Genomic DNA, 27,281 nt, shown 5'->3' on the forward strand with positions numbered 1-27,281 from the left:
AAGGCTATGGTTAAGATCCTCATGATGAGTAGAGCCTTTGGAGCCATCTACGTGCATTAGAATCCTGCCATTTCCTCTCTGCGTAACCATCTCAGGCAGATCACTTGGCTTCTCTGAGCCTCAGCTTCCTCATCTGTAAAATGGGATTAAAATAGCTATCATTTCATTTGTGAGAACCAAGAGGCGTACTGTGTGTTGAGCGTGTAGCCTGGAATACAGTAAATGCTCAACAAATGCAACATTTCTCCTTCCCATCACACCGACGCCTCCATAATGACAGTGTATATATTTTTTCTTTCCTGTAAGAGCAAATTATTCTTCACTGCCCTCTAGGGGTAGAAAGTAAAATGGCCTGCATGACACCAAACCTGGGAGTTAGTGGAAGAAGAAGGAAACCATAGGAGCAAAATTTTTGTCTTCCTGGGGCTCTGGGTGGCTCAGTTGGTTGAGCGTCTGCCTTCAGCCGGGGTCATGATCTTGAGGTCCTGGGATCTAGCCCCGTGTCAGGCTCCCTGCTCAGCAGAGAGTCGGCTTCTCCTTTTCCCTCTGCCCCTGCCCCCCACTTATGCACGCACTCTCTCTCTCTCAAATAAATAAAATCTTTTAAAAAAATTTTGGGGGGGGCACCTGGGTGGCTCAGTCGTTAAGCGTCTGCCTTCGGCTCAGGTCATGGTCCCAGGGTCCTGGGATCGAGGCCCGCATTGGGCTCCCTGCCCAGCAGGAAGCCTGCTTCTCCCTCTCCCACTCCCCCTGCTTGTGTTCCCTCTCTAGCTGTGTCTCCTCTGTCAAATAAATAAATAAAATCTTTTTTTAAAAAAATAAAAAAGAGGGGCACCTGGGTGGCTCAGTCGGTAAAGCATCTGCCTTCGGCTCAGGTCATGATCCCAGGATCCCAGGATCAAGCCCCGCATCGGGCTCCCTGCTCAGCGGGAAGCCTGCTTCTCCCTCTCCCACTGCCCCTGCTTGTGTTCCTTCTCTCGCTGTGTCTCTCTGTTAAATAAATAAATAAAATCTTTAAAAATAATAATAAATAAAAAAATACATTTTTTGTCTTCCTTCAGTCCAGAAAGAAGAGGCCTGTTGAGATGACCCCGTGGTCCAGTTACATGTTAGGATGGACAACCTTCCTCCTCTACTCCCATGAGACAAGTGGAAGTGAGTATACTGGAAAATGATGCGGAGGATTTGGAAATCAGAAAGAGTGAATGGGTCAAAGCAAGGATTCCTAGATTCAGGTAAGGAGGAGATAGAGAATCATCTGCTTCTGGACTGCCTTGACCGCAGACAACTGAAAACAAGGAAAGCGAGACCCTGGATAAGTGGGTGGTTGCTGTAATGGACACAAGCACCTTTCATGATGCTCAGCACATGGAAGGGAAGTGCATATATGTTAATTAAAAGGGGGGCTCTAGGGGCGCCTGGGTGCCTCAGTTGGTGAGGCCTCTGGATTTTGGCTCAGGTCTGTGAGATTGAGCCTCATGTTGGGCTCTGAGCTGGGCGCGGAGCCTGCCTGAGATTCTCTCCCTCTCCCTTGCCCCTCCCCCACCACTTGCGTGTTCACTCTCTCTCTCTAAAAAAAGGGGGGGCGTTCTATAATTCCAATGGATTGAGTCTTCAGACTCCAACTTAGACCCTCCACTCTCTTTCTTAAATTGTGGTAAAATGCTCAGAACATAAAATTTACAATCTTAACCATTTTGAAGTGCACAGTTCCATAGAAGTACATTCACATGGTTGTACAACCAATAGCCAGTGCTCTTTTCAGCCTGCAAAACTAAAACTCTGTACCTATTCAATGACTTGCACCTCCCCCTCCCTTCAGCCCCGGCAACCACCATTCTACTTTCTTTCTCCATGAATTCGACTGCTCTGATACCTCATGAAAGTGGAATCAAACAGTACTTGTCTTTTTGTGACTGGCTTATGTCACTCGGCATAATGTCCTCAAGATTCATCCATGTTGTAACAGCTGTCAGAATTCCTTTTCCCTTTAGGGCTGAATGATATTCCACTGTGTGTGTGATACACACATGTACATACCACCTTTTGTTTATCCACTCATCCATTGATGGACTTGGATGGTTTCTACCTTTTGGCTATTGTGAATAACACTGCTCTAACCATTGAGTGTTACAAATACTTCTTTGAGAACCCACTTTCAATTCTTTTGGGGATAGACCCAGAAGGGGAATTGCTGGGTCATATGGTAATTCTATGTTTAATTTTTTGAGGAAATGCCATACTGTTTTCCAAAGCAGCTACACCATTTTACATTCCCATCAACAGTGCATAAGTTTCTAATTTCTCCACATCCTTGCCAACATTTGTTGTTTTCTGCTAAAAAAAAAAAAAAAGTGGCCATTCTAGTGGGTGTGAGGCTATGCTCTTGATATATCTAGGAATCTAAATCAAACACCCAAAGATCGTATGGTAAGCACAGAAGCAGAACAAAGAGAGACCCTGGTTATATATAGTTCACTCAAGCTAGGGTGAAACAGTTCTCTACAATTAAAATCCTTTTTCGTCTGATGAGCCCTCTCCCTTGGATAGGCTCAAGAAACACTCTTTTTTAAAAAGATTTTATTTATTTATTAGAGAGAGAGAGAGAGCATAAGCAGGCTCCCAAGGAGCAGGGAGCCCGATGTGGGACTCAATCCCAGGACCCTGGGATCATGACCTGAGCCGAAGGCAGAGGTTGAGCCACCCAGGAGTCCCTCAAGAAACACTCCTGTTTTCATGCCCTTGGATTCCACGAAGTCCTTTTTCAATGATCACATTCTATATTCCAGAGATTCCTAATATGAGGTCACCGGGCAAACACTAGAGTCCATGAAACCCTGGATTGGTATAAAAAAGGGTGTGTATTTATCAGGGTAGTGAGAACAGATATTGACACAGACAAACTCCAAACTATAGCAGCTTAACACAAATCATTTTATTTCTCCTTCCTATAAAGTCCAATGAGGATGCGTCTGGTCAGCAGGGGTCCATGCACCTTCCACCGTGGGGTTCCACCATCCCCGAGGGCTTTAGGGTGTTCTGTGGAGTCTTTGCTTGGAGCTGATAGACAAAGATCAAGAGTCTGATGATCTTGGAGGAGGCTTTTTTTTTTTTTTTTTTTTTTGGCCAGGAAGTGATAGCTGTCATTTTCTCCCACTTCCACTGGCCAGAACTCACAGGATGCTTAGCTGCAAGGGAGTCTGGGAAATGTGTTTTTTAGCAGTACATTTAGGAGGAAGATGAAGCTGGTTTTGAACACACAGCAGTCGCTGCCATAGGGAGGTGTGAGCATTTTCCCTGAGAGAAGGTCTGGCTTCTCAAAAGAACTGATGAGTCCCAAAAAGGCTAAGAACCCACAGTTTATTCAGTCAGGGAACAATACCAGCTTTTTCAGTTCTTGTCTCATTCTGGTCATACCTTCCTGAGACCACACCCACATTCCTGTGGCAAAACTTGGCATCCCTAAGTCTCCTCTGCACATATTTATGGGCTAATTTATTTGATACACATTTATTGAGTGATTTCCAAATGCCAGGCACCATGCGATGGGCCAGAAACATAGCAATAAATAAAACTCATGCTCTATAATCAGAGAGCTCTCAGCAAACAGGAGTGATAGACATGTAAACAGATAACTATGTTCTTTAAATATTTGGTAAGTACGTTTATAGAGATTGACTCAGAGCATTATAAGAGTGCAGAAGAGTATTGATCCAGACTGAATCAAGTCGTATGGTTGAGTAATGGGGAGTAAGGCTAGGAAGAGAGAAAAGAACAGGATGAAGGGCATGAGCCAAATGCCAAAGACAAGAAAGAAGCATGGAGGAAGGTCGAGGAAATGTTAATCAGACAGTGAGAACAGAGAGGTCGGCAGGGCCCAGATTATGGAGGATTTTAACCCAGTTAAGAAGATTAGACCATCTGCTGGATTACTTTGCAGATGGTCTAATAGTATCTATTATGTGTGGATTCTTACTAACAACTCCCAAGAATAATCTTAATCCTGTGTCAAGGGGGCATCTGCCTGCCCTCCCAGCATCATACATACCGGTGGTGTCCATGACTGAGCATCACTGATGACAATGATGACGGTGATGGTGATGATTGCTAACATTTGTTGAGCAGCAGTCATGTTCCAGGTACTCTTCTAAGCACTTTCCAGATATTAACTGGTTTCAACTTTATAAAACCAAGACTGGAAAGTTCTGAGACTCAGAGGTGGACCACGCCATGTGACTTAAGGGCCCCTACTTGCATCGACCCATTGGTGAAACTCAAAGCTGGAGGTCTGCCTTTCCCACCCTCTCCCGGTACATCCTTCATTCACCCTTATGGTGGCTTAGGTCAGATTATACAAGGTAGGAATCTGATCCAGAAGAGATGGGGCTACAAGGTTGAAGATAGAGAGGATGTCTTATTCATCTGTATTGGTAACAGGCTATCTCCAAATGTCAGTGGCTGAACTCAGTAGAGTTCACGTCAAACTCTTCTAGCACTTCAGTGTGGATGTTTGGTGGGAAGCCTCTTTCGTTGTGATTCAGAGACACAGGACCCTTCCGTATCATGGCTCCTCTATCCCCGAGAGCCTCAATGTTCTCTGCAGTGTCCTCTTTATCTGAGTTTCTCAACCTGGGCACTATTGACATTTGGGGCCAGATGATTTTGTTCTGGAACCTGTGCATGGTAAAATGTTTAGCAACATCCCCAGCCTCTGCCCAGTAGATCCCAGGAGCACAGCTACCAGCTCCCCCTCCTCCCAGTTGTAACAACCAATATTTCTCAAACATTGTCTAACGTCCCCTTCTCCTTCAAGAACCATGGCTCTATATATCCAGCTGGCAGAGGAAGAAAGGAGCATGGAGGTTTTCTTGGGACTTTTCTGAGCAAGGAAATGGTGAACATCATTTCCACCCACATTCCATGGGTTGTAACTGAGTCACGTGGCCCCACCTAACTATAAGAGAGGCCAAAAAATGGGTTCGAGCTAGGAGCCCAGAAAGAAAAAGAAGATAGGTTTTAGTGAGTCCATGGAAGCTTTGCCTCACCATGTTTGGAACACGAGCATGCGCATGCACACACACACGTGTGTGTGCATGCACATAACCTATCAGAATGTCTTAGTCATAGTAAGCCTTCATTATATCTTTGAAGGAGGGAGAAAGGGAAGGGAGGAGGGAATGACGGGATGAAGGCAAAGAGAAAAGCTAGGATCCTGGACCATTAGATAAAAAATTCTAGTTCTCGGGCGCCTGGGTGGCTCAGATGGTTGAGCGTCTGCCTTTGACTCAGGTCATGATCCCAGGGTCCTGGGATCGAGTCCCGCATCAGGCTCCCTGCTCCTTGGGAGCCTGCTTCTCCCTCTGCTTCTCTCTCTCTCTCTCTCTCTCTCCCTCCCTCATGAATAAATAAATAAAATATTTTTAAAAATTCTAGTTCTGCTCAAAAAAAAAAAAAGGCATTAAGTTGAAATGATTCCTTATCTTACATGGGTCTTCACTTCCTTCTCCATGAAGAATTTGGGCTAGAATAGAATTTCTTAAGATGCGTTTTAGGGACCGTCAGTCTCCAAAGCTCTCAAGGAAAAGGAGGAAAAGGACAATTTGACATACTCCATCCTCCTTTTGTTAATTCAACTCTCATTTGCATATTGACCCTTTTGATGAATCCTTCATTAAAGAAACCCGTTTTGCTTTTTTTCATGTGGCATTTTCTGAACTTATATCTTCATTCTGTCAGTTTTTTCTTAAGCATCTACTATGAGCAAGTCACTATTCTAGTTTCCGAGGAAACCCTGTGTCAAAGACAAAGTCCCTGTCCTCACACTGAGGAATGCAAAGGCCAAGGGTTGCATTTCTCCAACTTTACTCATCCAAGTACCACCCCCTCGGTATTTACCATATCTGCACGTCACCAGCACTATCATTTGCTTGACCTTCCTCTTTAGATGTGATCTCTTCTTCACTTTAACACCCTTATTTTATTTTTTTTATTTTTTCAAGATTTTATTTATTTACTTGAGAGAGAGAATGAGAGAGAGAGAGAGCGCACGAGAGGGAAGAAGGTCAGAGGGAGAAGCAGACTCCCCGCCGAGCAGGGAGCCCGATGCGGGACTCGATCCTGGGACTCCGGGATCATGACCTGAGCCCAAGGCAGTCGCTTAACCAACTGAGCCACCCAGGCACCCAACACCCTCATTTTAAAGAATAGTTAACATCAGCTCTGTAATCTGTAAAAATGCTACTACTTGCCATAAATAGAAATTGCAAACAAAAATAAATACTATGAAAACAAAATCCTATTATTACATTCTACTAGATGCTATTGTCCCAATAAGGCTTTGAGCCTGAGTCCTGCCCTCTTTTTGTTGTTGTTGTTAAAAAGGGAGATTATTAAGAATTAGAGACATGGTAGAGAAATACTAGCATTAAAATGAAGCTTTCTTTTTTGTGTCATCAGGATTGAAAAGAGCATTGCAAAATGCAATTGCTTTTCAGAATTATTTAATGTGTGTCCTTTCATTACCTACTGTGATCTCATGACCTTTACCAAATGTGTTTTCTGTGACATTGACAGCACTCTGATGGTCTGGAGGAAAACTTTATCCCGGTTGTTTTCATGGTTTATGAGACTCCTTCCCGGTACTCTTGGTCTCAACATAAACTGGACATGCCCTGTGTGTCACGAGAAAGCTGGGGGCTAAGACTCCACGTGTCACCTTCAGACCCCCCCTGCCCGCCATGAGAACCAAACCAAGACTCATCCTTGGCTCATTCATTGTGACGAAGCCCCTCTGTTTTGTCTCTCTGTCTTCCAGATCAGAAAGATTCATGTGCCTTTCCCTTCATCTACAAGGGGTCTTCTTACTTTTCTTGCATCAAAACCAATAGCCTCTCCCCTTGGTGTGCAACCAGAGCCATTTATGACGGGCAGTGGAAGTACTGCATGGCGGATGGTGAGTGGTGCCATGCTGTCCCCTCAGCAGGCCTCCTCAAATGATGAGTCACAAAAGAAAATGTGTGGATTTGTATAATATGATCATATTTTTGTTTTCTGTTTTTTTTAAATATTTTATTTATTTATTTGACAGAGAGAGACCAGTGAGAGAGGGAACACAAGCAGGGGGAGTGGGAGAGGGAGAAGCAGGCTCCCTGCTGAGCAGGGAGCCCGATGTGGGGCTCGATCCCAGGACCCTGAGCCGAAGGCAGCCGCTTAACTGACTGAGTCACCCAGGCGCCCCAATATGATCATATTTTTGAAGACGGGTTATGATATATGTGTGTGTGCATAGAAATGCTGCAGGAGGCTAAACACTGAATACTAGTAATGAATAATAATGTTAACAATGATAGTGTTGAAAATGGTATTCTCTGAACCACCATATTCTTTGTCTCTTTCTTGATTTTCTAAATTGATAAGGAAAAACAGAAACATTATAACAGAGAAGGGATTTGAGAGACTCTGTTTACTTTTTTCTCAAAGCCCAAGACATTTTTGCAATTATATGATTTCTATCTTTTGTGCACAAGACAAAAGGCATTTTGTTTTAACCAATACCCTATTGTTGGACATTTTAATTGTTCCTACTACTAACCGGCTTTTGAATATTTAGGACTTACTTTTCTCTCTTACCACTGTTCTTGACTCCCTTAGATCAAATTCTCCCTTTGATAATAAATATAACATCCCTTTTACTATCCTGAAATAAAATTTATAAAGAACATTACCTATTCTAAATTCATAATTTCAAAATAAATCAACATAATATATAAGAAATAAAATGAAGCAAATTGATAATAAAATAATTAAGCACGCATGATAATAACTAACCTAAAAGATATTAAAAAGTGGCCAGATGCTTGTACCTCCAAGCAGAATCTCTTTGATTGTAAGAGCTAAAAATGACTACAAAGAAGCCCCATTATGCTGAAAAAAACAAACCAAACCTGGAAGCAATACTATCTCTGATTGAAAATATTGCTCCAGTTCAAACAATGTAAATCAGGATCAACTGGTTGCAACTGAATCTGAAAATTAGAGTGGTTTTTTTTTTTTAATTCTGGAAAAGAGGTCCCCGAACATGCATAAGATGTACAAAAGGGGACAAAACTCTGCCAAAAGTGCATATACTAGACACAATTAAGGCCTAGAGAGTCAACAACCTGCATTTGATTAAACCTCTTTCAGCCATATCACTGAGGGCTCCTGAATAGATGAAGGTATGCTTTTTGCATCTCCTCCCTCAGCTCTGGCTCCTGAACCAAGTACTGCTCTTTGGACCCACACTGGTGGGTATCACACTACTTGCGAATAGCTTTAACATCTTAGCCTTACCCTTACCCTGACGTCTTCCCCTTACACAGCGGTGGAGAAGTGGTTTTCCATGGGTATTTCCCAGTAATGCCTCACAGGAGACACAGGACGCTTCTCCTCGTGAGTGGAATAGCGATATCAGAAACAGGTGTCCATGTCAATCCCTAACAATGCTAGCTTAAGATATTCATATCACTTAGACATATACTACGGTGCAGAGGCTTTTCTGCTCGTTTGCAGGCTTCCTCAATACGGACAAGGTGCCACCACTGTGTAAATAGAAAAACAGAGTCATCCCTAATTCTTTCCTTCCCACCCTGTGTGTAACCCACCAACTAGACTTAATTTTGCCTTCAAAATAGATCCTAGCTTCAGCTTCTGGGAAGAACCTGCTTCCTCTGCTTCCATCCTTCTCTGAATCACCATCAACTCTGCCTGCCAAAATTTGCTAACTGGTCTCCCCAAATCCCCCTCACCTCCCTGTAACCGATTCTCCACACATCAGTCAAAGAAACTTTTTTGGAATGTGAAGTCAGGCAATGCTACTTCCCTGCTCGTGTCCCTCTGGCTCGCCTGCACACTTAGAAGAATATCCTGACCCCTGGATAGCCAATGCAATACTGAGAAAGAAAAACAAAGCAGGAGATATCACACTTCCTGATTTCAGACTATATTACAAAGCTATAGTAATAAAAACAGTATGGTATTGGCATAAAAACAGACACATGGATCAATGGAACAGAAATAAACTAAGGCATATATGGTTAATTAATTTATGACAAAGGAGCCAAGAATATGTAATGGGGAAAGGACAATCTCTTCATCAAGTGGTGTTGGGAAAACTGTACAGCCACATGCAAAAGAATAAACTGGATCCCTACCTTACACCACACACAAAAGTAACTCAAAATGATTGAAGACTTGAACATAAGATGAGAAACCACAGAACTCTCGTAAGAAAACATGGGGGTAAAGCTGTGAGACATCAGTTTTGGCAATGATTTTTTTTTTTTGGATTTGACACCAAAATCAAAGGCAACAAAAGCAAAAATAAACAAGTGGGACTACATCAAACTATAAAGCTTCTGTATAGCAAAAGAAACCATCAATAAAATGAACAGGCAACCATGGAAGGGGAGAAAATATTTGCAAATCATGTATCTGATAATGGGTTAATATCTGAAATATCCAAGAGAACTCCTACAATTCAATAGGATGAAGAAGAAGGGGGAGGAGGAGGGGAGGGGGGGTGAGGAGGAGGAGACCCTTCACCTTGGTCTGCAAAGCTCTACATGACATTGCCCTTTCTATGCTCATCTTTTTCCACTCCCTTCCTTGCCTGCTGAGATCCAGCTACACTAATTGTCATGCTTCTTGAATATTCTGAACTCCTTCCTGTCTTTGAACTCTTCACACTTTCATTCCCTCTGCTTGGACCTCAATTCTCTCCAATTTTTGCGTGGCTGGCTTCTCCACATTGTGAGAACCTCTTCTCAAATGCCACCTGCTCAAGGAAGACTTCCTTCATCCCTTCATCTATGAAAACCCCTCCATCATTTCCAAATGACCCTGACTCCCTCACTTACTGTGAGTAAATCCACCCACTATAAACATAATATTCAAAACTATATTTGTAGTACTACATTTGTGATGGAAAATTCAATCTATCTATGGGAGTTGCAATAAGGCACCAACACCTAAATGATAATTTTACTGTATTTGACTTCTCTGATATTTGACCTTTTTTTAAAGATTTTTATTTATTTATTTGAGAGAGAGAATGAGATAGAGAGAGAGAGAGCACGAGAGGGAAGAGGGTCAGAGGGAGAAGCAGACTCCCTGCCGAGCAGGGAGCCCGATGTGGGACTCGATCCCGGGACTCCAGGATCATGACCTGAGCCGAAGGCAGTCGCTTAACCAACTGAGCCACCCAGGCACCCTTGACATTTTTTTTAATGGCAACATTCTTTTGTATGTCAAGGTCTTGACTTCATCTGTTGGTCATAAACCATCAAAATTCTTTGTCTTGATTTGATTCCTATATGTCTTCTGCTGATTCTAAGAGATTCATTTTTAAGACACAGTGAAGTATGTTGTTTGTTTGTGCAGTATGTGGGGGCGCCATGGTTGAGATTGGGAACACTATTGGGGAAGCTTTGAGGGTGAAAGTACAGGAAAAGACTTTCTTTATGAAATGCTTGATGCAATGAATGAATAAAATCTCTTCCAGACTTGATGTTTGTCCTGTACTTTGGTGGCTGATGGATGGATGGATGGATGGATAGATGGATGATTAAATGACTGTCCCGTGAATGGCTGGAGAAATTCAAACCACTCACGGGCTCTTTTCTGTACAGATTACCCGCGATGCATCTTCCCCTTCGTCTATCGAGGAAGGTCGCATAACAGCTGCATCATGGAGGGCAGCTTCCTTGGAAGGCCGTGGTGCTCTGTCACCTCCAGCTTTGATGAGAAGCAGCAGTGGAAATACTGTGAAACCAATGGTGAGGCACTAGAGCAGGGATGGGGTGTTTGGTGGGAAGGAGGGGAGATAGCAATGATCCTACTGAGGGGACGATGGCACAGGGGAAAGCAGAGCAATGGGAGTAATACTTCTAGGAATCAAGGGTCTTCTTGGAGAATACATTAGGACAACTGCAGGAGACAGGAATGTCCTGAGGCCATGTTCTCCCGAGTCCCCAATGTCAGCATGGAAAATCCAGTTGTCCTAAGAACCAGAACAATGGGCTGTAGTCCTGATATTGGTTTTCAAGTATTTCTGTTGCCAGAATTGTCAATAAGCAGATTCACCAAGTGCTGGACCCTTCCTTAACATTTCATCTTAATAACCTCTTCACTTCTTAATGACCTCCATTCAGTCTAGAGCCCTCTCTGTATTAGACTCTGATCCAGGATCTTTATACATAACTTTCCATTGAATCTTTCCATGGAAGCTCTATGAGATGCTATTTTTTTTCCCTAGTCAATAAATGGTCACAGTAAAATTAAGTCCCATCCAAAGTCACGCTCCTAGGTGATGTCGGAGTTAGGATTTGAATTCAAGTCAATATGGCTCTGATGCCGTGCTTTCTCACTAAGTAGTGTTGCCTCCATAGAGATGAAGATTCACATGAGGCACCTATCATGAGCACACTTATTCCTGTATAAAATCTTAATTATGTTCTTCCCTTAGCACTCAAAAAATCCTAATCCCACATAGAACCTTAATTTTATCTTTGCCCTAGCCCTCCATCACTTGTGTCCTTAACCCTACCAACCTTATCCTTAAATCTCACAATAACTCTGTTGATGAAGCCTGTGGAACACAAAAGCCTTTGTTCAGGTAGACAGTAATGTGTGGTCGTTGACAGTTTTGGTTCTCACTTGTATGCAAAGTGGACATAATAACATCACCAGGAATTCGACTGGGCACGTTCAACGTTATGTTGCTTTTCATGAGATAAAACATGGTGCCTAGTTCATGTGTGATAAATGGAAGCTCTTTTTGTTGTCTCTTCTTGTCCCTGTGACCTTTCCATGATTATTTTCAGAGTATGGGGGAAATTCTTTCAGCAAGCCCTGCATATTCCCCTCCATCTACAGAAATAGCACAATTTCTGAGTGCCTTGAAGATGAAAGCAACAAGTTCTGGTGCCCAACCACTGAAAACATGGATGAGGATGGAAAGTGGAGCCTCTGTGCTGACACTAGTAATCCGGGGAAGGGGACTGGGTGGACACGGGTGGATTCCTTCATTCATTTACTCAGCAAACTCCTACTCCAGCCCTACTGTGTGCCAGACACCGTGCTGGGATGTGGGCATATGGTAAAAGTAATGCAGGGTCTCTTCCCCATGGATCTGATGAGCAAAGAGCATAAATAATGCGACTGTGTGACGGGCAAAATATGGGCTGTTGAAGATCCAAGAGAAAGGGGTCAGTATAAGATTTTCAAAATGTGAAACACCAAATACTTGCTTGTACAAACAGAGTAAGCACATGTTAAGGTTTAAAAAAATCTGGGGTGCCTGGGTGGCTCATTTGGTTAAGTGTCAAACCTTTGATCTCATCTCAGGTCTTGATCTTAGGGTCATGAGATCAAGCCCTGCATTGGGCTCCACACTGGGCATGGAGCCTACTTAAAGAAAAGAATCTATTAATAAGGGAACTAGAAGGATAGGTAAGCCAATTCAGGGGACATTATAAGAAATACATAAAGTCAGTGAAGAGAAGAATATTGAGCACAAGCAAGATTGTTAGGTTAGCCACAAAATCCATTAACATCTAAAGGGCAATCAAATCTTTGTGGTTATCTTGTCTACCAGACAGAAATCGTTGGCATCTCTGTTGAACGAAAATCATTCACGATGTATCAGTCTTCTATAAGTTCCAGAGTTGGGGCTTCCAATCAACAGCAGGTAGTAAGTCAGACAAAGTCCTATTTCCCTAGAGCAGGGGTCTGTGAACCCCATCCTTCCTATGGGCCACATCTGTGCCAATGTTTCTTTTGGCCCCTAACCTAAGAATTGTTTTTACATTTTTATATTGTTGAAAAAATTCCAAAGAATGATCATATTTTGTGACAGACAAAAATTATTTGAAATTCATATCTTAGGGCCCATATATAAAGACAGAAGACTGTATGAGGCATGGCAGTTGAAAACACCTACCATCTGGCCCTTTCTAGAAAAAGTTTGCTGACACTGAGCTAGAGAATCAGGTGACCCTAAGGGATTGTTTAGACAATGCTCTAGGAAGACATGAAAAGGTCATGTGGCAATCTTTTGGTGCCATTGCGTGTTTTGGATAATTTTGCTAACAAAGGAGAACAAATGTAGATTTGGTGGATGATCAGGGCAGAAGCCCTCAAGGAAGGAAAATAGAACATTTCTCTGTAAATATATTATACTATTTTCCCATAAAGCACATCCCAGACTGCCTGCACTTCAGGACTCTGGACAGCTCTTCAGCACTGCACTTGGGCATTTTTTTTTTTTTTAAGATTTTTTATTTATTTATATGACAGAGACAGTGAGAGCCGGAACACAAGCAGGGGGAGAGGGAGAGGGAGAGGGAGAGGGAGAGGGAGGAGCAGGCTTCCCGCTGAGCAGGGAGCCCAATGCGGGGCTCGATCCCAGGACCCTGGGATCATGACCTGAGCCGAAGGCAGCCGCTTAACCACTGAGCCACCCAGGCGCCCCTGCACTTGGGCATTTTAAACACTTGTCTACAGCACAAGAGTTGCATGGAGGAGGCAGGGTGCAGCCTTGCTGGGCTTCATCTAGGAACATGGGTGTTGTGTGTCCACACATGGCCGCAGAAGCCCCACCAGTATTGATTTCGGTTCCAAATAAATTTTAGCAAGTGGCGAATTCACACACTGAGGATCTGTGAGTAAAGAGGGGCCCCTGTAATATGTCCTCTCCATGCTTCCCACTCCACTCCCTGATTCCCTTGGTGACATGACATTGTCCTTCTCTCTCCCACTGCCAGGAACCCTTGTGCTTTCACTCTGCCCTCGTTCCCCATTCCATACCCCATTGAGCTAAACCCAAATAGCTTCCCAGGGAAGAAAATCTCTATGATATTTAGGATTAGGTCAGCATTTCTCTCCACTAATGGGAACCTCTGAGCAGTGCCCAAACAACACACCCACAGGCATTGTGGACCCAATTTTGATTTTAGGGTGGGCTCTGAAGCCTAAGCCTTCACCACAGCATAAAAGCACAGGCATAACCACTGTCCTATCCCCTTCTTCTCCCTAGGAATTTCCTCCTTCGTTCCTGGCTTTCCCTGCCACTTCCCATTCAACTATAAAAACAAAAATTATTTTAACTGTACCGACAAAGGCACAAAGCAGAACCTTACGTGGTGCGCAACCTCTTACAACTATGACCGGGACCACACCTGGGTGTATTGCTGATGCAAAGGTGAGATGCGTAACATACCTGGGGCAATGCTGTGTCCTTCCAGCAGGGTGAGCTCCACGTCCCAGAGATGAGGTGAAGTGGGGGTGGGGGGAGACTAGAACAGCTTCCCAAATTAGAAGGAGGTGGACAAACTCCTTCAGACCCAGAAAGGTATCATGCCAAGTTTTAGGTCCAGGAGGCCTTGGGTGTGCAAGATAAGAAAATGGAATTTCTCAAACTGGAACGTAAGAAGAAAAGATGAGCTTGAAAGGAGACCACCAGAATTTCTCCGGTCCCCAGAGGACATGGCACCAGGTTGTTGATCTGCTACCCCCATCACTAAGTAGCCAAAGGAGGAAAAGGTGGGGGTCACTTCTGCTCTCCATTGTGTGGGTCCCTCCCCCACCTCCACACATAAGTCTTCAAGTCTCCCTGCAGGACCAACCTCACTCCCCTTTCCAGCCCTTTCCTCTGGCTTCAGTATTCTTAGGCGAGTGGAAACTCTCCAGACCCCCTGCATGGATCCACTGGTCTAATCACTCAGTGGTTCTGGGATTTAAACACAAACAGAAGCCCTTTCATCAGATGTGTGGACAGGGTGTTTCTAGAAATATTTGCCCTTGGGTGCCTGGGTGGCTCAGTTGGTTAAGCAACTGCCTTCGGCTCAGGTCATGATCCTGGAGTCCCGGGATTGAGTCCCGCATCGGGCTCCCTGCTCGGCGAGGGGCCTGCTTCTCCCTCTAACCCTCCCCGCTCTCATGTACTCTCTCTCTCTCTCTCTCTCATTCTCACTCTCTCAAAATAAATAAATAAATCTTAAAAAAAAAAAAAAAGAAAAAAGAAATACTTGCCCTTATGAGGCATGTGGCTTATGGGTGACACCAAAATTAGTGACCCCTCCTGAATTTTGGCTTGGCTATGAAAATTATCTTCCCAGAACAGAGGAGAGGCAAAGGAGTGGGCTTGGGCCTCTGGGTACCATCTTAACAGGGTGGATATTTAAAAACACCCACAAGTTGGTGTACCTGGGTGGCTCAGTCAGTTAAGTGTCTCTTGATTTTGGCTTGAGTCATGATCTCAGGGTCATGGGATCGAGCCTCGAGTCAGGCTCCATGATCAGCACAGAGTCTGCTCATGATTCTCTCCCTCTCCCTCCCCCTCAACCCCTACTTGCACACACACACTCTTCCTCTAAAACAAATCCAAAACCAAAACCAAAAATACCCACGAGTCATCCCCAGGCTGTGGCTAGAATGAGGAACATCTTTAGTGCCCTACCTCTGACTCCTGTCCACCAGAGCACAACTATCTTCTTCGGATCCCTCTTCCACCAAACCTATTAGTAGAGGTGAAGTTAAGGCGCTCATGGTCAGTGGCTTCCAGGCCCCGTGAGCCAGGTGAGGGGCAGGGGTGTCTAACCCCTCCTGGCTCTGCTGCCTCATCTTCTGATTCAGTCTTGAAACCCAATGCAATACTTCGGTATTCACATTACATTTTGAGTCAGTGCATACCTATTACCTGAATGCTGGCTTATGATTCCATTTTCCAGGGGAGGAGAAATATCTTCAGAGGAAGATGGATATACCAAGTTTAGAACCTGCTTCGTCTTTTTCATTGAGTCTTTCAAGTTTAATCGCTTTTAGAAACACCTTGTCCGCCATTTTGCTTAATCACTTGGTCCTTTGTGAAGAACAGAGGGGAAATGTGGCATAACCACCAATAAAGGAGCCCACAGTTAACCCCAGGGCTGCCCTTTGTGCTTCTTGGAATGAGAGATATGGTGAGGGACTGGAATGTGTGGTGAAGGAAGTGTTGGTGACTGGGTTGGTGAGTCTCATGGGGGGAGGTCAGATTCTCAGCCCAGGGGCCCTTGGAAGTTAACTGCAGCCTGCTATCTCTTTCTGGGAACCCACAGATTTGGGTGGAGCATTTATAGATACTTGTTAAATCATTAATAAATAAATTAGTTAGTAAACAGAAGGTAAAAAATTCATTGCACTCGACGTAATGAGCACTGGGTATTATATGCAACTGACGAATCACTAAAATCTGCCCCTGAAACTAATAATACAGTGTATGTTAACTAAATTGAATTTAAATAAAGAATTTAAAAAAAGAAAAGAAAAGAAAATTCATTGCAAGACTACCTTGACTATTCCTTCCCCATGCCCGTTGCAGATATCAGTAATTGATTACAGAATCTCTTTCCCTGTGAGCCCAGATGCATCCTCATATTGTTCTTCTCCTCCCTCTCCCCCTGCCCGCTCTCCCCCACCCCTCCTCTCTCATAAAACACTGAAAAACTGCTACCACTATCCCACACTGCATGCAGGCATCAGGGATAGATTTAACCATTCAACCACATTTGGTACCAATTTGATTGTCTAAAATGATGTTGCATAGACATTCGAGAAGCCCAACGATCTCATTCCACTGTAGCTCAAGAACAACCAGATGATCAATCCTCCCTTAATCCCATACAAACATGCCACAGGAAACCTGGCTCTCCTGCCCCCTGATCCCACGTGTGCCCCCCATTGTCTCCAGCCTTCCCTCGCGCACTTCCTACCACTGCCCCCTCACTCAGTACACTCCAGCCACTGCCCTATTCCTGACTCCAGCCTCTGTGCCTTGCTTGTGCGGAATCCCCTTCCTCTGGCCCTCCTGACGTCATTCATAAGATCATCGTCGAGGGCGCCCGGGTGGCTCAGTTGGTTGAGCGACTGCCTTCGGCTCAGGTCATGATCCTGGAGTCCCGGGATCGAGTCCCACATTGGGCTCCCTGCTCGGCAGGGAGTCTGCTTCTCCCTCTGACCCTCTTCCCTCTCGTGCTCTCTCTCTCTCAAATAAATAAATAAAATCTTTAAAAAAATCATTGTCGATAAAATGTTAACTTCGTAAAATAAAAATAAAATTCAGTTTCTCAGCCTCACTCACCACATTTAAAACTCAGTAGCCACATGTGGCAAGTGGCTACCATAATAGTGCAGACCTAGAACATTCCATCATCACAGAAGATCCCATTGGATTGTGTGGCTCTAGAATACAAGCTCCTTGAGGTCAAGTACCTTATCATTGCTCTATTTCCATCACCTGGAATAATGCCCGGCATAGAACAGGGACTCAGCAAATATCACGTTGAATAGGTGAGTGAGTGAGTGAGTGGGGTGGACAGATGGACAGGTGTATGGATGGAATGAGATGGAGCTGAGACAGGAGGCAGAAGCCATATTTTAAAGGATGATCTGGATTATGTCACTCCTCTGCTCAAAATCCTCCAAGGTCCTCAGACTGGCCTCTAAACATGCACGGTTTAACCCCTGATCCACCACCTACCCCTGTCCAGCCACCATGGCCTCTCACCATTCCTCCACCACAGTCAACTACATTCCTGCCTCAGGGCCTTTGCATTCACCCTACACTGTGTTGGAAGTGCTCTTCCCCTGGATATGCCCCTGGTGCTCAGTAGACTCCCTGATGCCCCCATGTGGAATGGGGACTCCTCCTCTTTCTCAGACCCCTTAAACCAGTTTCCTGCTCCATTTTTCTCCATATCTCTTACCATCTTCTACCATACCCATGTATTTTGCTCCATGTCTGTCTCCTCCTTTTATAACGTAAGCTCCCAGGAGGCGGGGATCCGTGTATTTCATTCACCGAGGGAGCCCCATGTTTGGAGGTGTGCCCACAGCAAGCACTTCATATGTTGCTGTTGAATAAATGAAGTGCAGGAGGGAAGGAAGACAGGAAGGAAGGGAGGGAGGGAGGGAGGGAGGAAGGGAGGGAGGAAGGGCAAAAGGAAATTTTAATTTTAATTTTATGAAACAAGGCTATTGAACCTGATGACCCTTTGTATATATCTACTTAGTGGGTTTCAAACGTGCAAAAAACCTGGCAGAAAGTGGGACATGAATCCTGTACTTCAGGGACCTTGTGTTCCTGGAGCATCCTGCTCGCAGACGGAGGTGAGGAGCAAGAGACCCTCCCATTTCAGGGCGCAGGTCAGCGTCAGGGTGTGAGGGCTGGCACAACGTCCCGCCTAACAGAGGCAGTCTCCCAGAGTGCCCAAGGCCCAAGGCGGACGCACAGCGGGGCTGGGGTTCCCGGGAATGGTTTCCACAGCACCTGGCTGAGCCGAGAATTTGAGAACCCCCTCCCCCTCTCTTTACATGATGACATTTTGCAGGGGATTAATCTCCCCCCCTCCAGGGATCAGCTTGCTCTAAACCTTGGTAATCCAGATTTATGATTTAATTCAGTGGCCTGAGTATCTTACACAAGGAAAAGGAAGTAGGAGGCCGGAGGGAAAAAACAGACCGAGCTTCCGGGAAATCAACAAAACAGGCTAAGCTCACTTTGGAAGCCTCTTTAATTAACCATTTCCAAGCCCAGTCTTATCAGGAACCCCGTTTGTAACCCCAAGATTGGCATGCCTCTCTCTTACTGACAGAAAGAAACTGAGGAGCTCGGAAGCAACAACAGGGAAGGGTGGACTACGGGCTGAACTTTTTTGGGAGTCGGACCCAAGAGGGCGTTGGGGAAGAGACGCTGGTGGGTCACAGGCGTTGGGGATTACGCAGTCAAAAGATGTCATTAACCTTTGGAACTGGGGGAGTGGCACTGATGCTAGTCCCAATCTCATTTCCATACGTAGACTCTTCCTTCTTAATCTCATTCCAGAGAGGTGCCCCTCACCCCACCCCGCCATCCGGGCAAAGCGATCACTTTCGGGCTAGCCTCAGCGCATTCTCTGTGGGGCCAGTCACCACGCACCCTCCCACCCTCTCTCCTGGAAGGGCCCGGCGGGGGGATTTGGTCCTCAGCAAGTGCTTGATCCACGTGGGCCAGGTGGGGAGCAAACGGGGCTTCCAGAACCTCCTCAGCGAGACATCATCTTCACAAACTCTACAAAGAAAAGTCCCCGGTGAGGCATCTATCTGTGAGAACAGCGAGCATTCATTTTTGAGCCCTGACTGTGTGTGTCAGGGACCATGGGGGGTCTTCGGGAAAGTCCTTGACGACCCCGTGTACCTCCGTTTCTTCATCTCCAAATGGGGAGTCACAGGACTGCCATATACCTTCCATGGTCTTTCAGATGGTTAAACACGATCATGCTTACAGACACGGGGACTGCTCAATAATAACTGTGATTATCTGATTCCATCTTTTCGACCAATTCTGGAGGAGTAAATATCATTTTACAGATAAGCAAACAGAGGCCCGTGAGGTTGACCAGTGCGCCTGAGATCGCGTGGACGGTGAGTAGCAAAGCTTGGAAGGAACGCAGGGTGCCCCTGGCTCTGCTCCATGACTCCATGCCAGGTGAACTCCGGGGCCCCACCCCAGGTCCTGAGGTCAGTCTGTCCCTCCCCTGCCTGGGGATCTGCCTCCTACCTCATCCAGATTTCCAGTGATGCCCCCCGTACACCTGACTCTGGTGAGATCCAGCAGGCATCCAGCAATCATTTACTAAGTTGCAGTCATGCAATAAATATCTACCAAGCTTCCCGCTTGGGAATGAGAGAACAGATGGTTCAGAGAACATCCCTTACCGGCCTCCAGGATTTGACAGCCCGGGAGGTCAAACTCAACTCAAAGCAGCAAGGTCTGCAGTGATTACTCCCCTTGAAGGGAGAGGAGCAGACGATTCCCTAGGGATAGCTAAGACCTGAGAATGCACTGACGGGGAAGGTGCAGGAAGCGGACGGAAGGTCAGGGAGAAAGGAACAGGATTTTGAGGACACAGAACAGGGGCCAAGGGTGTCCCAGAGCACAGCGACTCAGAGAGAGGTTGTCGAAATGCGGAGTGGGTGGGGGGCAGACCATGGAGGCACTTGACTACTGGATTAAGAATTTAGCTTTTGTTGTGGCGCCTGGGTGGCTCAGCGGGTTAAGCGTCTGCCAGTAGCTGTCCCCAGGCGATGTCACCTTCAAAGTCGACGGTACCGTCTCCGTTCACGTCGGCCTCCTGCACAACCTCCGAGATCTCTCGGGGCGTGAGCTTCTCTCCCAGAAGCCTCTGCATGGCCTGCTGCAGCTCCCCGAGGGTGATCTCCCCGTCTCCGTTGGTGTCAAACTGAGCAGAACAGAGAGGTGATGTCAGCCACGAGCACAAGAGCGCTGTTTACTGACCATTTACCGTGGGTCAGGAACTAAGCTAAGGGCTCTTGCACGTGGCACACTGGCGTGTCAGCTCCCAGAAGGCGGGTCATCTGCACGGTCTTGTTCACTGCCACGGGCCCAGCCCCCAAACAGTGCCTGCCACACGGCATGCACCAGATAAATATTGGCAGAATTAATTAACTGTTTTCAAGCCTCCACGCTGCACACCTTTAACCAATCATCAGAAAGTCCCGTACGTTCTATGTCCCGAGCAGGGGACACTGATGCTAACCTGGCCGAAGCCACAATCATCTCCTGCCTGGACTATCATGACAGCCCCCCTGATTGGTCCTCTGGCTCCCATCGTGGTCCATGCATCAGGGCCTTGTGTTCATGTTCATTTAAAACAAATCAGGAGCCTGGGTGGCTCAGTGGGTTAAGCATCTGCCTTCAGCTCAGGTCAGGATGCCAGGGTCCTGGGATGTAGCCCCATGTCAGGCTCCCTGCTCAGTAGGGAGCCTGCTTCTTCCTCTCCCACTGCCACTCCCCCTGCTTGTGCTCTCTCTCTCTCTCTCTCAAACAAATAAAATCTTAAAAAAAAAAAAAAAAGGAAAAGGTAGATCCACACACCCAAGGTTTTCCAAAAGGAATGTTTCCCAGTAACTGATTTGTTTTTAAATTCAAACAAATTGAGAATTTATATTCTGTTGAATGTAAACAGAAATTAAATAAATAATCAAATTGAAACTAATCAAAATTAGGGGCGCCTGGGTGGCTCAGTCGTTAAGCATCTGCCTTCGGCTCAGGTCATGATCCCAGGGTCCTGGGATCGAGCCCCGCATCGGGCTCCCTGCTCCGCGGGAAGCCTGCTTCTCCCTCTCCCACTCCCCCTGCTTGTGTTCCCTCTCTCGCTGTGTCTCTCTCTGTCAAATAAATAAATAAAATCTCAAAAAAAAAGAAACTAATCAAAATTAGATAAAATGAAAAAAATGAGTTCCTCAGTCACACTTGCCATATATCGAGGCCTCGACATATATGGCCAGTGGCTGCATTTTGGACAGAGCGTTTCTGAGATCCCAGGAAGTTTTGCTGGACAATGCAGCTCTGGACCTTTATGTGAAGCTGGGACAGAAAAAAATCACACAGCTGGTAGGGGAAGATCTTCCTGGGATTTGGACCCATGTTTGCACAGCTCCAAAGTCTTTCCTTCCAAAGGCTACACCATTGTTTATTTTTGCCTCCTATATTGAAAGCTCTGAGGAAAGAGTTTTATTAATTAATTAATTTATTTATTTTTAAAGATTTTATTTATCTCTTTGAGAGAGAGAGAGCAAGACAGCGTGAGCTGGGGGAGAAGCAGAGGGAGAGGGACAGACTCTGCTGAGCGTGGAGCCCGACATGGGGCTTGATCCAAGACCCCAAGATCATGACCTGAGCCGAAACCAAGAGTCAGATGCTTAACCCACTGAGCCACCCAGGTGCCCCTGAGGAATGCATTTTATTAGGGGATGAAAGCGAATTTCAGCAAGCCCCTTACCCTCCCTGGGTCTCATTTTCTAAGCATCTCTACAGGTGGGTTAAACCAGATTATCTCTTTGTGTTTCCCTCTGGGATCTCAAGTTATTGGATTCCTTCTTCCCATTGTGGGCGTGGAGATTAGAGGTCCTAGCATGTGTTCTGGGGATGGCAGGACCTCGGGTAAGATTTGTAAATTCCATGAGCCTCAATGTCCTCCTATGCATAACTGCGGTAAGTGGCGGCTTACCCCTACTGTTCTTTTTTTTTTGTTTGTTTTTAAAGATTTTATTTATCTATTTGCGAGAGAGAGAGAGAGAGAGAGAGAGAAACAGCATGAGAGGGGAAAGGGTCAGAGGGAGAAGCAGCCTCCCTGCTGAGCTGGGAGCCTGATGTGGGACTCGATCCCCGGACCCCGGGATCATGACCTGAGCCGACTGAGCCACCCAGGCGCCCACCCCTACTGTTCTTTATGATGATTAAACTAGAGAATATATGTAGGGGACCTCGTGCCTTGCAAGTGTTTGGAAAACGTCATTTTCCTTCCCTATAAATCCCATTATAGTTTCCAAAAAACTTGGTTTGGGTGGGTTCCGTCCACACTTGAAGACCAATCGTAGACCCCTGGGGTTTCCTTCAAGCACCAACACCATGAAACTCTTAACTCACTTCCTTGAAGGCATCTCTCATCTCCTGGATACCGATCATCCCTGCTGTTTCTGCAAGCAGTTTGGGAGTCATGAGCTCCACAAAATCGTCGAAGTCGACACGGCCACCCACTGAGGACAGAAGAGGCAGGTCTAGTGAGATTCCACGTAACCAACCCCCCATGACCTCCCCGGACCCTTCAAAGTCTGTTCAAGAGGGAGACCTGCTCTGATCTCTCTGTCTTCTGAGAGCTTTCCCTCTCAGCCTGCCCGGGCCCCAGGGTCCCTCTAATCCCAACCCGGCTGGGCGGGTGCGTGGGGTGGAAGTCACTAGCTTTCCCTGTGACCTTAGGCAAACCTCTTAATTGGTTCAGATCTACATTTGCTCGTCTGTTGGTCTGTAGAAGGGGGAGCATGAATTCAGTGGGAGCCAAATCGCTTCCAGATAGGAACACGAGCCCATCCGTGTTCAACCTTGTTTCCTCCGTGGCACGCCCGGAAGCAAACCCCAAAGCAATTCTGTCCCAGCTTCCTTCTCAAAATGAGCTCTGAAATCCATCCCAAGTTTGCTTCCAGCGGCAAAGGTGGTTCCAATCTTGCCCTCGACTGATGCGTCTCAGTGGTCATGGTAGTGACCTCCAGCGATCATCGCTACTGGAGGCTAAGCCTGCCCTGCATCAGCTCCTTTATCAAAGTCCCACAAGGAGTGACATCACCTCTGCCTGACAGGTGGGGAAACTGAGACTCAAGAGTGGGAGCTGACTCCACATTTCAAAGCACCACAATCAGCAAATGATAGAAGTGGGTCTTGGACCCAGATCTGCCTCTAAGAGTCGCCCTTTTATCCACTTCAAACGCTGCCTGCCTGAGTCCAGCCTGGATTGTTTGCTTCTAGACTCCTAGTGACCCCTACCCTCTTTCCCCTTCCATCATAGCCCACCCCCACCCCCAGTGGTTCTTCCCGCCCTGGCCTCACAGTTCATGCGGATTTGCTGGCCCAGTTCAGTCAGCTCCATCTCCGTGGGCATGTAACCCATCGTCCTCATGAGATTCCCCAGATCCTTACAGGAGATGAACCCATCTCTGTCCTTGTCGAACTCAAGAAATGCTTCCTGAAGCTCTGAAAGTTAAGAGAGAAGAACTTTGGGGGAACCTGAAACAGTCCATGGGGAACACTGGCATCCCTCGAAACCATCAGGGAGGCACCAACTAGAGACTCCTCAAAGGAGAAGACATCTTTGAAAACCAAAATTTCAAGAAGGAGTGACGTATGAAATGCAGGTGGAGATTGCAACGTGCAAGATCGAAATGTGCAAGAGGAGTGATCCGTGAGACCGCAGAGCGACAGCACCGCGGTCCTGCAAACTCTGGGGTGAAATTATGGGAAACTTCCAAACCACCAAAAGAAAAACCAACAGTTTTGATTCGTCTTAAAACTCATGCTTGTGTCCCTCTTGGGTCTCTGAGACACTCAGGGAATGGGTGTGCCTTCTAAACACTTTGGGAGACTCCTAAGTGACCATGAAAAGGAGTTCCGCAAAATCACAGCTGAGTGGGAGGAGAGAGGGGCGTGAAGCTTTCGTGGGAAGGGTCTACCCTGAGACGCACAGAGAGCAGCCTAGTGGCGGATGACAGTGAGGCGGCATTTGGGGACAGAGGTTACCTTCGATCTCATCTTGTCCCAGGGGTCTTTCCTGGAAAGGAATGCGGGGGAGAGGGAATTTGGAGAAGGTCAGGGATCCAGTAGCCCCTTCTCCAAATGCATCGTCCCCTCCCTCCTCCGAGCGACCCCTCCCCTTTCCTGTTTCTCCTCCACCTCCCCAACCTCTTTCTTCTCCCCCCCGCCAGGCCCCCCCCCCCCGCCCCCGACTCCCACCCCTGACTGCTTCTCGCCCTCTTCCTCATCACTTCCCATTTCCTCTCTCCCATCCCGGAATCTTGATCTCTCTCCCTCTGTCTTTCCTGAACAGACATCCATCCCATTGTGCTGCAAGAGGCCTTCGATGCCAGGGCATCCAATCCCCTCCTTTCTCCGGGACAAGAAAGCGAGGCTTGGAATCACAGCTAACGTGCTCAGAGTGCCAATTTCATTTAAACCCCAGAGGTAGGTCGGGGAGGTGGGACCAAACAGCATTCCCATCTTACTTGAGAGGAAACTGAGGAACAGAGAGGTTAAGGAAACAGCCTGAGGTCACACAGCTCCTAAGTGGCAGAGCCCCTCCCAGGGCAGGGAGACATTAAATCACTCCCTCGACGTCAGGTGCAGCGAGTGCTGAGATTTGAGTTCTGAGTCAAAATGCCTTCCACTACACCCCCTTGATTCTTGCCCCACCCACCCCATTCTTTCTCCCAAGGGTCAGAAGCCATTTGCGTGGGACCAGTGTTCAGTGGCATCCAGGCAGGATGATCATTGGGTACGGGGCACGCCACTTGGGGAGCCCCACCAGCCTCTGGGCTCTGCCTTTATCCTTGGAGCTTTCCCCCCCAGCTTCTCTTTCTTATCCCCTCCCCCGTCTCCCTCCCTCCCTCCCTCTCTCTGGTCATCTGAAAGCCTAACAAGGAAATGTAAGCCCCTTGGAATCCAAGCAACCTGACTGGACCCTGCCACTCAGTAACTGTGTAAGGCAAGGGGCTTTGTGCCTCTCAGCCTCAGTGCCTGCATCTGTGAAATGGGAACGCAAGGGTGGCCAACCTTACAAGGTGGTCCTGAGGATGAGATGACAGCAGGAAAGCACAGCCCGTTGCGCAGGGCCGCGCACACGGCAGTGCCTTGGTTAGGTGGCAGCTAATGTCATCGTCGTCCTCGCTCTCTCTGGGTGTCCCCAGAAACGGGTGGTGACGGACAGGGACATCCCAGTTCCCCTTTTATTGGTGGGTCTTCTCCCTCTCTCCTTTTTGCTGCTGACGTCTGATTTCACCCTCACCCACCTCACCGGCCCACCGAGCTCCCCGAATTCTACTTTCTCAGTCACGCGCCCCTGCCTGTGCCCCCCTCACCGGCTCCTGGTCCCTTGCGCCTGTCACGCCCCTTCTCCCCTCCCCCCCCCAGCTCCCTTCGCCTTGCCCTTCCGCCTTGTCCGCCACCTCACCCGCTGTTTCTCAGCGATGCCTTTCCTCAAGAAGATGCAGGCAGGGCCCATGGGAAACTGCATGGAGGGGCAGGGCAGGGTGCACCAGGCACCAGGCACCAGGCTCCGGTCGGCTCCCCCTCCTCCCTGGCCCCCTCCTTCCCGTCCACCTCGGCGGCTCGGCCTCCTTATCTTCCCTGGCACTCCTGTGCCAAGTCTTCCTGCCTCTCTGGGCCTCTCCCTCGGTCCTGGGGCCCGAGAGCTGTGACAGCTGGATCAGAAATCTCTCCCGGGGTTGGGGAGGGATCAGAGCTGTTCCTGCCTCCCCATCTGGCCTGAGTGAGGTGGAGGGGACACCAGTCTCAGCCTCTGACCTTTTATCCCCAGAATAGAACTGGATGGTTTTGAAACCGGGGATTAGAGCAGAGGGCACCCATTCATTCGCGTTCCAGCAAGCCTGCGGGGTGCTCACTCCAAGCCCCGGGGGTTGGGAGGGGATCCGGACAGGGAGCCAGAGTTCAAATAGGGGGGGAAGGGGTGCCCACCGAGGGGCAGCGGGGCCCCAGGGTGTTGGGGCCTGGGGAGGTGAGGACGCGCCGTGGGAGGGGAGCCCGGCGGGCCCTGCGAGAGCAGGAGCAGAGGAGGAGGCGTCTAACGCAGGTGCCGAGGATGTCCGCTCGCGGGGGCAGCACCGTGCCGGGCGTGCACACGGGGTCGGGGCGAGAAGGGCGGCCCCGCTGAGCGGGGTGGCGGTGCGGAAGGAGGAGTCTGTGGTGTTGGGTGGAGGCACTGGTTTGTACCGGCGGGTCTCTGTACCGAGAGGGGTATAACAGTAAACAGACATCACGGCGTGCACGGGCATGTTGGTGCGAATGTCGTCGAGCTAAGAGGACACGGAAGCAGGGACGCCTCTGGCTACCAGGGCTTGACTTCTAAATCCCGTTCTCCACGAAAAGGAGCCGAGTCCTGGGAGACAGGGCTGCTCCCACGTCTGGAGCAGGACAAGCATGAGCCTAAAATCTCTCGTGCCGTAAAGCAAGGACACAGCTGTGGGGTCACGGCAAGGAACACAGAGGTCAGCCTGAAGAAGCTCCAGTGACCGTATCAGGGGCAATTTGAAAATCCAAATAAATCCCAACAGAGTATATAGGGTAACACAGGAAACCAGGAATCCGTACAGACAGCAATAAAAAAGTGCCAAGCTTGACAATGTTTATTTACATCGCACAAGGTATCCCCTTACAATATGCTAATTGCAAAGGAGGGTCACTTTATAGGGGCACCGAGCAGAGAGTATCTTAATGAAATGATTCAAATGAACATCATCGGTAATGTGACAAATCGAAATTACAAATTCGATTCATGCGCAATTATGAGTGAGCACCCCTGCCCCCCTCCCCTGCTGCCCTGCTCTGCACACGCTCCCCCAGGACTCAGCTCCGAGCGCCGTCTGCCCTTGATGGTTTCGACAAGTTCCAGAAGCATTTCACCAGGGGAAGATGTTCTAGCTGCCCCCCCCCATCCCGGCCCGCTCGCCCCAGCCTCATGCCTTCACCATCTGCCTCTCCAGCCATCAGCAGGATGTCGTCACTCCCAGACCTTCACTGCCTGCAGGATTAGGTTCCACACCCTCGAGGGGGCACGCGAGGCTCCCCACAAGTGGCACTCCGGGCACAGGGCCTCCTGCGAACCACTCGGACCAAATCCTGGCCCTCCATCTCCTAGATTGTG

General features: G+C 47.5%; 2 protein-coding genes across 3 annotated transcripts; one reads left to right on the forward strand and one right to left on the reverse strand.

The window, feature by feature from the left end:
• Window positions 1–1,076: 1,076 nt before the first annotated feature.
• ELSPBP1 (epididymal sperm binding protein 1) lies at window positions 1,077–14,232 on the forward strand. The gene is given in 7 exon segments (XM_028088184.2): window positions 1,077–1,155; window positions 2,790–2,821; window positions 2,824–2,857; window positions 6,815–6,952; window positions 10,668–10,814; window positions 11,862–12,020; window positions 14,075–14,232. Coding segments are annotated over 7 exon segments (738 nt in total). The 5' UTR covers window positions 1,077–1,085.
• A 4,865-nt stretch (window positions 14,233–19,097) lies between these two features.
• On the reverse strand, window positions 19,098–25,634 carry CABP5 (calcium binding protein 5). Of its 2 annotated transcripts, XM_088027195.1 has the most exons (7): window positions 25,572–25,622; window positions 25,480–25,482; window positions 24,146–24,176; window positions 23,459–23,602; window positions 22,505–22,614; window positions 20,147–20,294; window positions 19,098–19,123 (listed from the first exon to the last, which is right to left on the reverse strand). In XM_088027195.1, the coding sequence occupies exons 1-7, from the start codon at window positions 25,620–25,622 to the stop codon at window positions 19,098–19,100; spliced, it is 513 nt and encodes a 170-aa protein (XP_087883321.1). The 2 variants fall into 2 exon arrangements, with proteins under 2 accessions (XP_087883321.1, XP_027943961.1); XM_028088160.2 differs by lacking the exon at window positions 25,480–25,482 and having other exon boundaries at window positions 25,572–25,634.
• Between the last annotated feature and the right edge of the window lie 1,647 nt (window positions 25,635–27,281).

The sequence above is a fragment of the Eumetopias jubatus genome, unplaced genomic scaffold, assembly GCF_037043125.1.
Source record: "Eumetopias jubatus isolate StellerSeaLion01/CBP00866 unplaced genomic scaffold, mEumJub1_p1.0 scaffold_10, whole genome shotgun sequence".
In the NCBI taxonomy this organism is placed as follows: domain Eukaryota; kingdom Metazoa; phylum Chordata; class Mammalia; order Carnivora; family Otariidae; genus Eumetopias; species Eumetopias jubatus.

Bases quoted from the DNA above. Each gene is read 5' to 3' on its own strand.
- CABP5 (XM_028088160.2), bottom strand. From the start codon at position 25,634: ATGCAGTTTCCCATGGGCCCTGCCTGCATCTTCTTGAGGAAAGGCATC. The intron at 23,603-24,145 runs GTAACCTCTGTC...CTTAACTTTCAG, and splicing joins GGGACAAGATGAGATCGAAG to AGCTTCAGGAAGCATTTCTT. The intron at 20,295-22,504 runs GTGAGTTAAGAG...TGTTCTGCTCAG, and splicing joins TGAGAGATGCCTTCAAGGAA to TTTGACACCAACGGAGACGG.